This window comes from Myzus persicae, unplaced genomic scaffold (genome assembly GCF_001856785.1).
Source record: "Myzus persicae strain clone G006 unplaced genomic scaffold, MPER_G0061.0, whole genome shotgun sequence".
Classification (NCBI taxonomy): Eukaryota; Metazoa; Arthropoda; class Insecta; order Hemiptera; family Aphididae; genus Myzus; species Myzus persicae.
The window spans coordinates 44,459-55,957 of NW_019104407.1; the positions used below are offsets into that span (position 1 = coordinate 44,459).

General features: G+C 27.1%; 2 protein-coding genes across 4 annotated transcripts; one reads left to right on the top strand and one right to left on the bottom strand.

Moving 5' to 3' along the window:
* The first annotated feature begins 37 nt into the window (after nucleotides 1–37).
* Nucleotides 38–3,054, top strand: LOC111041948 (28S ribosomal protein S2, mitochondrial). The gene is made up of 4 exons (XM_022326406.1): nucleotides 38–408; nucleotides 750–869; nucleotides 931–1,159; nucleotides 2,243–3,054. The coding sequence occupies exons 1-4, from the start codon at nucleotides 390–392 to the stop codon at nucleotides 2,661–2,663; spliced, it is 789 nt and encodes a 262-aa protein (XP_022182098.1). The 5' UTR covers nucleotides 38–389; the 3' UTR covers nucleotides 2,664–3,054.
* LOC111041947 (dehydrogenase/reductase SDR family member 7) lies at nucleotides 2,665–11,497 on the bottom strand. Of its 3 annotated transcripts, none has more exons than XM_022326404.1 (9): nucleotides 11,463–11,497; nucleotides 9,101–9,193; nucleotides 6,379–6,616; nucleotides 5,527–5,676; nucleotides 5,344–5,456; nucleotides 4,796–5,035; nucleotides 3,793–3,912; nucleotides 3,566–3,732; nucleotides 2,665–2,835 (listed from the first exon to the last, which is right to left on the bottom strand). In XM_022326404.1, exons 3-9 carry the CDS (start codon nucleotides 6,500–6,502, stop codon nucleotides 2,781–2,783), a joined length of 969 nt encoding a protein of 322 aa, XP_022182096.1. In that variant the 5' UTR covers nucleotides 6,503–6,616; nucleotides 9,101–9,193; nucleotides 11,463–11,497; the 3' UTR covers nucleotides 2,665–2,780. The 3 variants fall into 3 exon arrangements, with proteins under 3 accessions (XP_022182096.1, XP_022182095.1, XP_022182097.1); XM_022326403.1 differs by lacking the exon at nucleotides 11,463–11,497 and adding an exon at nucleotides 9,447–9,780; XM_022326405.1 differs by lacking the exon at nucleotides 11,463–11,497 and adding an exon at nucleotides 9,661–9,778.
* Nucleotides 11,498–11,499: the final 2 nt, after the last annotated feature.

An 11,499-nucleotide genomic window follows, 5' to 3' on the forward strand; every position in this document is an offset into this window, starting at 1 on the left:
ATGCGGTCGTCATGCTTATCACACGATTGACTTTAAATAATTAAATTTTAGTTTTAAGGGTGCAAATTATGTGTTTCAAAAATAAATGCCATTGCACAAGTCGTAAAAATATATCGAAGTGTCCAAATGACAATTAATAATTAATTCAATAAAATCATGGTGGTTAGATATTATTGACCCTAGACCATGGTTACTAGTTATTCTTAACCTTTAAATTATTATTAATTTAATGTATAATCACATTCTTCACAACTGATAAGAAAAGAAAATTAAAAATTGATGGATCACAATATTTTAAATTTTAAATTTTAATGATATTTTAGCTAATTGTTCAGGGCATTGGTATTCCTGTCATAATTTTAATAACAGTTGCCAGTTAATTTAATATTATGGCTACACATTATTGTAGTGAGTATTCGAATAATGTTATTGTAACTAATAAATCAAAATAATAGTTTTTAAATTCCTGTGGAAATGTAACTCAACTATTTTGTATTAATTTATTTTTTACATTTTACTTAATATCATTGTGTATTTAATTTTTATAAACATTGTCATTTCTATAATCAATTTATAATTACTAAAACTTAATGTTTAATTATCATTACCTCTTACCTATTCTTCCTCAAAGCTATATAATACTGTCTTATATTCTACTCTTACTACATAATAATGATTTTATATATTTAAAATCTTAATGCAATTTATTTTTTTTTCTTCTATCTTTTTTATCAACAATTTTTGTTTAGGAAAAATATTTGGTAAAAATCTGACTCACAACTTAAAAACTAGAATTTGTCCATCATATCTATCAACATTGCCTAAATCACAACTTGATATTCCACAAGATGTACAATCTCTTCCTGATGGTAAGTTTTCTATTTTACATCATGAATTAGTTATTCTTAATGTTGAACATTTTTATTTCAGAATCCAAATTTAAGTTGTCCAACCCAGATGCTTTTGATGTAAAAAGTATGGTTAGAATTAAAAGCCTATTTGAAGCTGGCGTGCATTTTGGTCATACAGAAGGAACATTAGATGATAGAATGAAACAATATTTGTATGGTAACAGATTAGGACATTTAATTATAGATTTAAATCATACTAAAAGACTTCTACAACAAGCCCTTAATGTAACTGCACATATATCATACAGGTAAATAGAAAAATAAACATCTTATGCGCATGTACCCATATTATGAATTTAACAACTATGAGGACATTGCAACTGCATGTGTTGTCTCCATCTTACACATGTATGACATAGCAAACTTTTGTTCACCAGTTTCAATATTCTGCTGTTAGTTTTAATATTAGAGTGACCTATTATAAAACTTTGAGGTGAGATTATTATCTAGGGCTTCATGCAGGCAAAATTTATACTATTACTTTTAAGTAAGTTATGATCATTTCAAAATGTACAGTTTCAAAAATGTCATAACTGACACATGCGGGTGACATCCTCTTAGTAGATTTATATGCTTTAAATATTCAAACCACTTTATTCATGACTTTTCTCTTATTATCCTTAAGTTAGATAAGTTAAACCTAGACGATAAACAAATTGTTGCTTACTTACAATTTGTACAAAAGCTTAAGAGGAAACTTTACCCGCAGGTGTTGTCTCCGTCTTATGAGAGTGTAACATATCAAATTTGACATCTTATAGCCCATATGTCATGGGCTTTTTATTCTATTTTAATTTTAAAGAGAGTTATGAGTATTTTAAATTATACAAACAATTTATAATTTTAAAATACTCATAACTCTCTTCAAAATTAAAATATAATAAAAAGGCCATAAGAAGCCCTCCATAATAATTCTACCTTTAATTTTAACAAAAGGTCCATTCACTCTAATTTTTAAGCTAACTGAGCTATACGTGATCTGTTGAACGTAAAATTTGATATGTTACGCTCTTATATGACAACACATGGGGGTATAGCATCCTTTTAATAACTCATCTGATGTGCTCTCCCTTCTCTCACATATCAATTTCCAGATTTTCCAGTATTCCACTTCTATCACTTTATGTTGTATTCAAACATACTACAAATTATAACCGTGATTATCCACTTGACAGTTTTAAACACCTAGCCAATAAATCTTCAAACCAGCTCCCAGCTTAATTCATAATCACTGCTATTTAATTTATCTCATTGTGCATCTTCTATCTGTAAAGTTTCACATTTGGCTCTACTTGTTATTAATAAATTCATAAATTTATTTCTGTTTTTAGAGGTGGAGTAATTTTGTTTTTGTGTCAATCACCCCTCAATTGTTTGACAGTTGAAAATTGTGCAAAAGAATGTGGTGAATTTGCTCATACAAGATATTGGCGAGATGGTATGTTTACAAACTCTTCAAGGATTTTCAAAGCGGAAACCAGATTACCTGATCTGTGCATTGTATTAAATACATTGAGCAGTACATCTAAGAACAATAGTGGACAACATAGTGTTCTCTCAGATGCTGCAAAAATGTTAATACCAACTATTGCTATTGTTGATACAGATGCTAATCCTAATATTGTGACATACCCAATACCAGGCAATGATGATACACCAAGTGCTATAAACCTTTATTGTGATTTATTTAAAAATGTTATTCTCAAGGCAAAAAAAGTTAGAAAAGAAATCTTAGATAAAAATAAAACATAAGTACGACGTAAAAATGTATTTGTATAAAAAGTTGTTGAAAAAAATTATAAAATTAATAAATATTAATTTACGTAAACTGCGTTGATATCTTCAAGTTTGAAAATGTTGATGTCTTATTCATTGATTGTCACGCAATTTATTAATGGTTTTGTAGCCGTAGAGTTCATACAATCTGTAAAATATAGTTGATTTTTTAAATATTCAAATAAATTTAAAAGAATTATTATATTATGACATACTTTGTATTCACATATTAGAGCATAATTATTTTGGTTTACACACTAAATTAAAAAAAAAATTAGAATTGTATTAACTAATAGATCGCCTGGATGTGTTTCTTGGAGGACCATGCTTTATTTTGAATAAATAAATTTATTTTTATTTTATTTTATTTAAGCTTACAATATAGGCATGTGCCCAATTTACAATTAATATTTAGTGCAATTAAAATTACAAAGTGTAATATGAAGGTGAACATAATCATTAAAAAAAATTTAGTTAGGTTTATGAAATGGAAAAGGAGAGGTCAAAATAGCCAATAAACATACAGCTCTAAAGTGGTTAATTTAAAAAATAATTAATAGAAGCAATTAAAAAGTGGTATATTTTATGAGTGAAGCATAAAGGGAAATTTAAAGGTAAAGAGAGAGTGAGCAGGTGGGTGACTCAATTTGTCCGTTTAATAATTTAGAAAGAAATTTAAGGTTACATATTATCTGGTGGTGAATAAAGTATGAGATGCTCAAGTACTGATGAATAATTTCAACAATTATTTATCGACATTAAAAAGTTGTATGTTATTTTAAAATAATTTAACTATGATACAGCCAAGATAGGTTCAAAAGAATATTGCTAATATTTTATATCAATAAATTTAAAAACAAATTAATTCATCGTCTTACTTGTATGATATCACAGGGTAATAAATTGTAAAATATACAATAAGAATAAATGGAAACTTTGCCATCCACGATTCTTTTAATTTATTTGCTATCGCCACACATGACAAATGTGCACATCTCTCAGTACTCATTCTGTTGTCTGTTGGCGAATGGGTCAATCCATATTTCTGTAAATTATTTAGCAATATTATAGACAAATCACAAACTTAAAGTTTCATCTATATTACTTCTCCTGGTTGACCCGTGAAGCTTTCTTTAAGAAAATTGCTAAAAACAGGACCCGGACATAAGAGAGTAATATGAATATTAGTATGCAATTTTTCTAGACGTAAAGCTCCAAGATAGCCCTTGAACAAACAAATATTATATTATATTAATTATGCACTTATATATAAGATATAAATATAGTCAAATTAACAAAACTAATGGTGAAGAATATTTTAAAAACAATTTAAGGTTTTGATAATTGTTCTATGTTAAGCAGGATATCTACCCTAACCTGCAAAACTTTTGAGTTGCATATTGTGTTAATAAATGTTTATTTAAAAGAAAAATAACTGTTATAAAAGTTATGCCCGCGTGAACGAAATACTTAAAACCAGGTGGGGTTTGTTGAAGGGATGTATAAGAATACTTTTCTCAGCTAAATAAGATCTTTATTTTTTACTCAGTTATTTGATTTTCAATAAGAATAAAAATAAATAAAACTTGTTAAGATACTTTAAAGGAAATTTTTTATTTTGAGATATCTTCAATAGTTATGAAGGTGAGGTTCACTTTTTTATGACCAACTACATATTGAGAGATAGACTGTTTTTCAATTTTTAGTAAAAAAATAAAGGTACATAATAATTTCTTATTTTCTAGTAAAATGTTAGTATAATATCTAACATAATACAATTTAATGATATTTCACCTTAACTCTTAAGTAGTAATACTAACTTGGCTGAAAATAAATATAAAACAGGATACAACATTAATTATTATTGATTTCAAACTTTCAGAATAGTTATTATTATAATTGATATAATTGGTAGTTTATTTAAGATAAATTTATTAAGAGTTGTTCTGTCAACAATAATAAATTATTATCTAAATTATATATGTCGACATTTTAAATTATTTTATGGTCATTACTAAATAACGTAAATTAAAAAATGTATAACCTAATGATTAGATTAAGGGATACAGCTATAGATCACTTAAAAATATTTAAGTTTATTTACTTACATGAAGTGCATGTTTAGTTGCATCATAGGTTGCGGAAAATGGAGCCGGTATAATTCCTGCAATACTAGAAGTGGCCACTAATTGACCCCGTCCGACTTGATTAAAATATCTTACAGCAATTCTTGATAGATTTATAACAGGAAATACATTTAAATCAAATAATTCTTTATCGACTCCAAGTTCAATTTCTTCCCACACAGCTCGTTGTGAACGACCCGCATTGTTTACAAGGATATCAAGCTATACAATTATACAAAGGTTATTGTACTATTATATGTTGTAATACTACCAGAACATGTATTATAAAATAAAATAAGAATATTCCGTAACATACATAAAATAATTATATGTTTCATCATACAAAAAGGTAAAAAGAACAATATGTTTCATAAATCTTTCTAATGTAAATTATTAAAAAATCACTGAACTTCATTTTAGGTCATAAAACTTTTAAAAACTAAATATAAATTCAAAACAATAGTATCTGCTAAAAATTTCCAAAAATGTATCAAATGTATTTAATGTTTTATTAATAATATTAATCTTACTTTGCCGAAATGGCTGATGACATTATCAAACAGTGAAATGTGTTTAGATATATTGGTAACATCCATCGGTAATACAAGTATATCATTAGCAGTTAGCTTTCCTTCACTAAGTTCTATGAATTTTACAGTACAAATTTTAAAATATAAAACAATTTATAACAAATCAAATGTTTTAAAAATTACCAATGCAGTGGTTTTTAACTTGGTATAATTTATCTTTACTTCTAGCAGACAAAACAAGCTTGGCACCATGTTTAGAAAGGTTCAATGCAATGTGTTCTCCAATTCCACTAGAAGCACCAGTAATCCAAACTACCTTATCTTTAAACGAATCTATAGTAAAATTAAAAATAGATGATATGTTAGAATAATAAAATATATTTGATGTACAATCGTACTACCTATACCAGTACCTACTTAAATATATTATTATGTATCAAAAAAATCCAATTAATTGTGAATAACAAAACTGTATTTATTACAAAACATAGTAAATGAATTGTGTAAAATATCTAACCACTTATAACCACTTCAGAGTTTAGATACTCTGAAGTAGTTGGTCGTTGTATTTTTTAATTTTTTTGTTGCTCAAAACAAAATGGGGATTTTTATCAAAACTCACCACTCCATCGTACACGAACCTTAGAATGCATATTGTTTAGGCAAAACACGATGTAATACAACTCTAAAGGGGGTAGTCCCAACCCTCAAAACTAATAATATGGATACTGCACGGTTATTTTAATATAGGTATCATATATATTTTTAAATACTGAAATCAGCTAAAATATGGACCAAGTTGAATACATTTTGTACACAAAATACAGCCCAGATATTATTAGATCACATTATTGTCATTAGGTCAGGTACAATATAAATAAAAAATAAAATGTTATGACATGTAGACTGATTGGAAAATTTTATATCCAAATAATATTCAAACGGGTTATTCATAAATAATTGTATTTACCTTTATGATTATTTAAATAAAAATGTATTGGAATAATATCCTACTCTTCACATGTAGGTACCTACCGAGATTTCTCTTGAACTTGTCATAAAACCAGAGTTCCAGATCAGTGTCGCTGGTAAAGAACAACAAGAAATACACTAGGAACTTTAACACCACAATGAGTCCGATTAAACTTAAAAACCCCATGACGACTCGAGACGACTGCAACAGGTCTGAATGTCGGATCGAGAATGATTGGAGAATAAATAACTACATCGACGGTAGGCAAGTACTTCCTATACACACGTCACGCTTCAACAACTGTTGGATTATAATAATATAATATTATTTTAAATCGTTATCGACAAAATACTGAAAAGGAACGAAAGTAAAAATATAAAACTTCGTAAGTGGTTATATTAAATATATGATAATATAATTTAATACAATCAGATATAAAGACATAACTGTGTAAGTATTCGATAGCATTAATTAATAATTAGTAAAATAATTAGGTATATTATGATTCATTGGGTAGCGGCTCGCATTATTCACAAAAAAAAATAATTGTTGCAAGCCGATTAAATTATTTATTATCATTAAATAGTAAATATTAGCACAGAATAGATTAAATTAGCATGCCCAGTGGTAGGAGGTCCGCAGATAAGATAACGGTGAGCGGCGGACGACGACTGACAAAGTAACTGGCAAGTGGCAACTACTATAACTACCTGTCTTGTTAGTTGTTACTGACAAATGGACAAATGGACAAATGACAATACCACAGTCTAAAAGTCTACCCGACCATTGTAGACCGTGGTAATTGGTGGGGGGGGGGGGGGTTAGGAGGTCAGCTGACCCACCGTTTTATTCTCAGTAAAATACGGATCCTCAAAATGACAAACTACATATAATTTATATCTATTTGAAAATAATATGTATAATATGTATAATATTCAAAAATAATATCAAATAATAATAATGTACAAAATTTACACAGACTCAAGCATGTTTCTATAAAAGTATAAAAATAAAATTATAAATTTTTCTGTTGTATATTATGATGAATAGATGTATATACAGTCGCAAAGACTAGATATAGAAGTTTAAATAACAAAATCGTGCTTAAGCTCAACAGCCTCAAATTATTTATTTATTATTATACACAATATACATTATATTATAATAATGTACCTAATTCGAAAAACCCGCGTAGTCGTAGACGACTTAACATACGCGAGGCTGTGAGACTTGTCTTTATAAAACATACACCGATACCATAGGGCGATACTGTTGTTAACATAAATAAAATTATAAGTTGCATATTTACTTATATAGATAAAATAATAAATTATGAATAAGCGAAATCCCTTCTCAAAATTATTTAAATTTTCCACGTACATTTGTTAGTTGAATATGCATTAACAAATAAAAATAACAATTAATTAATATTACCTAGAGTTTGTAAGTAAGTTGTAAATTTGACTTAAAAATGAGTTATGATTTATCACTTATGTAGTTATGTCATATACTCATATTGTCATAAAGTTATATTGTATGTCTGTATCAAAATGTGATATATACATAACTAATAACTAATAAGGTTAGTGAAAATCTTTATAATACATATTATTTTTTTAACAGTAATTAATTGAAGTTTTTACACGGTGGTCTCTCGTTAGTGAGGCAGACCCACAGTACTAAAATCCTAGGTCCATCGTCTATAAATATTGTATTATTGTGTCTATCACTATGCACTGTTCAGTATTCAGTATTCACCGAGATATTCACTAAACATAAAACGTCAATACAAATTACAATTATCGTCCAAAAAAAAGAACCGGTTTGCAACGCTCAACCAACCTGCCAAAATTATAATAATGAATTAAGAATTTATTTACTAAAGCTATTGGCACGCTCCGTGCGACCGTGCCTCCGTTTGGTTTTCCAAAGTACCTATACGCTATACCAAATACCATTATTATAGTTTTAGTGTTATGGTGGACATAATGTAGAGAGATAGGTCATAGTGACAGGAATACCAGCACGTCGCATGCGGGCAGATGAGTAATGTTCAATTTTGTCATTTCAGTACGTCTTACTAAGTCACAACTCACTAGAGAAATAAACATATAAAATTGCCTATGCCGACCCCTGGTCCTAGATGTACTATAATAGGAGTACCTATTAACTATTAGTGAATTCAAAGTAAAATGGTTTAATACACAAAATATGATCTTCATTTAAAATGTAATAATACACAATTCATAATACAAATAATAGGTTAGGTTAGGAAACCTTTTCTAAATTACCATAGCTATGTTCTTTAAAAATGTTATCAAAGTCCAATAACCCTCTTCAACAATATATCATCAATTTTTTTCTAGCTTCTTAACTTTTTCCAGTCTTTCATTTGTACTATTTGGATCGTTCATAATATTTTTAAAATTATTAATAGCTGTTAAGTATTCTATAAATAAAAATAAGAAATCATATATATTTTAATGATTTCTACTTTTCGGAATTTCTGATGTAAAACATATTTTGCTACCATCCAATATACTGCAATTCCCCATTTTATGGGGTTTAATAATTGAATACATTGAAAGCATGCGGTATGGTAATATAATTTCATAGTTAGGTTTATTGTTAGTTAATATATCAAAATTCTCCATAAATTTCTAAATATTTTTAATTATTTACTTAATATTTACAATCTTGATTTAATTTACTAGTCAAAGCATAGTCAAAACCACAATCATTTAGAAGACAATTGACCAAATCTATTGTTGACTTCAGACTTACTCTTAAATCTTCTGCTGTTTGTGTTTTGTCAAAAATTCTTCTTTCTTGATCATATTTTTATTAAATACTCCGAATAATATTGTGTTTTGCAATCTGAAATTTTAAATATATCGTGTCATATAAAGAAGTAAAAAACTCGAAAACTGATGACTAGGGAACGGATTTTATTGTAATAAAAAAAACCAAAATTTGTACATAAATATGTACTTATTTTTATTGAAATATGTAAAAAAAAAATCAAAATATGTAATATCTAACCGCTTAACAGAAAAAATAAGTACCAAAAGTAAGTATAAAAATTTTATCTCTTATCTAATTAATAATTATTAAAACAATGCGAAAATACATATTCTCTAAGATTTAAAAACGTAAAATGGCGGCGATTTGGTCGTAAAATGTTTGTATTGACTGAATGAACGTTACACATCAACTGACGTAATGATAGTTAATAACCCCGATTTTTCACAACATTTACAGTATAAAACTTTCCCATCACTTTGAAATGTTTCATTCGGAAATTCTTTTAAATATGCGGCTACCTTATTATTGAATGAACTTACAACATTAGGTATTTTAAACAATTTTATAAAAAAAACAACAAAATTTCGATGTAGATATGAAGAAAAAAACCATGCAAATGATTACTCCCGCCAGAACAGTAACTAGACATACACTGAAGATTGAAGACCGTAACATTGAATAAACAATAAACATGTTACCTACCCACTTCACACTTGTCCACAGTGTATAGTACGAATAGTACGATAGCAGTGTATAAAGTACGTAAGTCTTTTTTTTTCACACAATATCGTTGAAAAAATCGTATACTTGTATGTTGTATCATATAATATGCAAAGTGCTACTACTTCAACCAATTCACTTATCTCATTTAAGATTTAACTGCTTTTTAAATGTGAAATTATTGGTACGATATTCGACATTTATACGAATTTTTAGAAGACGTAGTATGATAAGAATATTCTTTGTAGTGCTTAAAATATTATGAAAAAAATCGGGGAAAGCATTTCTTTCATTATAAATATTTTCTTTAAAACAATGAAAATGTAAAGATAATTAATGAATAATTATTGATCACATCAAATAATCCTATATTATTTGTCTGGAGTCTTAATTGGATTTTCGTTTGTATTCATTAAAACAAATTTTACATAGCATAAACATAATATTATATATTGATAACATTTTAGTATTATTTTGCTTGTTGAATCTAATTTTAGGAAATATTAGAGAACAGAAACAAAACAAAAAAGAAATGAGAAATGAAACCATAATATATATATAAACATTTTTGCATTGAAATTTTAATTAGAAGTATGAAAATCATAAATAATAATTTATAATTATAGAATAAGACCAAAATTATTAAACTTTTATGCTCATAAAACTGTTTTTGTAAAATGTATAATAAATATATATATATAAGGTGGGAGATGATATAAGAAATTGCAACACAGCAAACAAAGCACTCGCCATAAACGAACAGATTAATTTCAAAGACGTTGTTTCTTATTAATAAGCTAAGATTATATTATTTAAATTGTATGCTATGCTAATGATTATTTTGATTTTGATTAAATCAGTTCGTACTACGTTTTGCTGTTTTATCAAAAATAATTTATAATATAATATTATTCTTGGTGTCATCTAAGATTCAAGTCTTATATTTATAAACATAAAAGCTACGGAATTCGTTTTCATTTCATCGAAATCAGTTGTCCTGTATTAACTGTACCTAACACAAAACAATTAAAAACAATATTTTCATCATCGGTCATTGAAGTTAATTATGTTTTTACCTTGAATAATTAATATTAAAAATTATATTAATTAAAAATTGTAATTATTATTTGTTAAGGTAAATCAAATTTGTTTTTGTGAGTATAAAACAAATTAGTAACCAGAAATATTTTGATCCGTTAAAAAAAAATGTATTCAAAATTCAAAAATATATTGAGGATCCATATATTGTTTAAAATTACTTTATTATATGAAATCGTTTTACTCGAAAACAAAAGTATTGCCAATCGTTTTTTTTCTTCAGAAGAAATAAAACAATGTGAAATTTTTAACTTTCTAATGAATCAAATTTAATATTTCAACTTATATTGTTATTATAGAAACTCGTTGCCTTGTCTTGACAGAGACTATTCGTCGTTGTGATGTTTTGTGATTCTTATGTACCGTGGTCTTATGCACCTACCTACGTATACAATACCAGTAAAGACGGAAAGAAAACGTTTTTTTTTTTTTAGAAAAATAAAATAATGTTCAGGTATCCACTATCCAGAGTAGGTTTACATAATAAGTAAATAATACAATTGTGTTAAAAAAAATAACTTACACTAGATTCAGATGCCACTAAAATTGATGAAGAGTTA

Bases quoted from the DNA above. Each gene is read 5' to 3' on its own strand.
- LOC111041948 (XM_022326406.1), top strand. The intron at 870-930 runs GTAAGTTTTCTA...TTTTTATTTCAG, and splicing joins TGTACAATCTCTTCCTGATG to AATCCAAATTTAAGTTGTCC. The intron at 1,160-2,242 runs GTAAATAGAAAA...TTCTGTTTTTAG, and splicing joins ACTGCACATATATCATACAG to AGGTGGAGTAATTTTGTTTT.
- LOC111041947 (XM_022326404.1), bottom strand. From the start codon at position 6,502: ATGGGGTTTTTAAGTTTAATCGGACTCATTGTGGTGTTAAAGTTCCTA. The intron at 5,036-5,343 runs GTAAGATTAATA...ATAATTGTATAG, and splicing joins TCATCAGCCATTTCGGCAAA to CTTGATATCCTTGTAAACAA. The intron at 3,733-3,792 runs GTAATATAGATG...AATAATTTACAG, and splicing joins TCACGGGTCAACCAGGAGAA to AAATATGGATTGACCCATTC.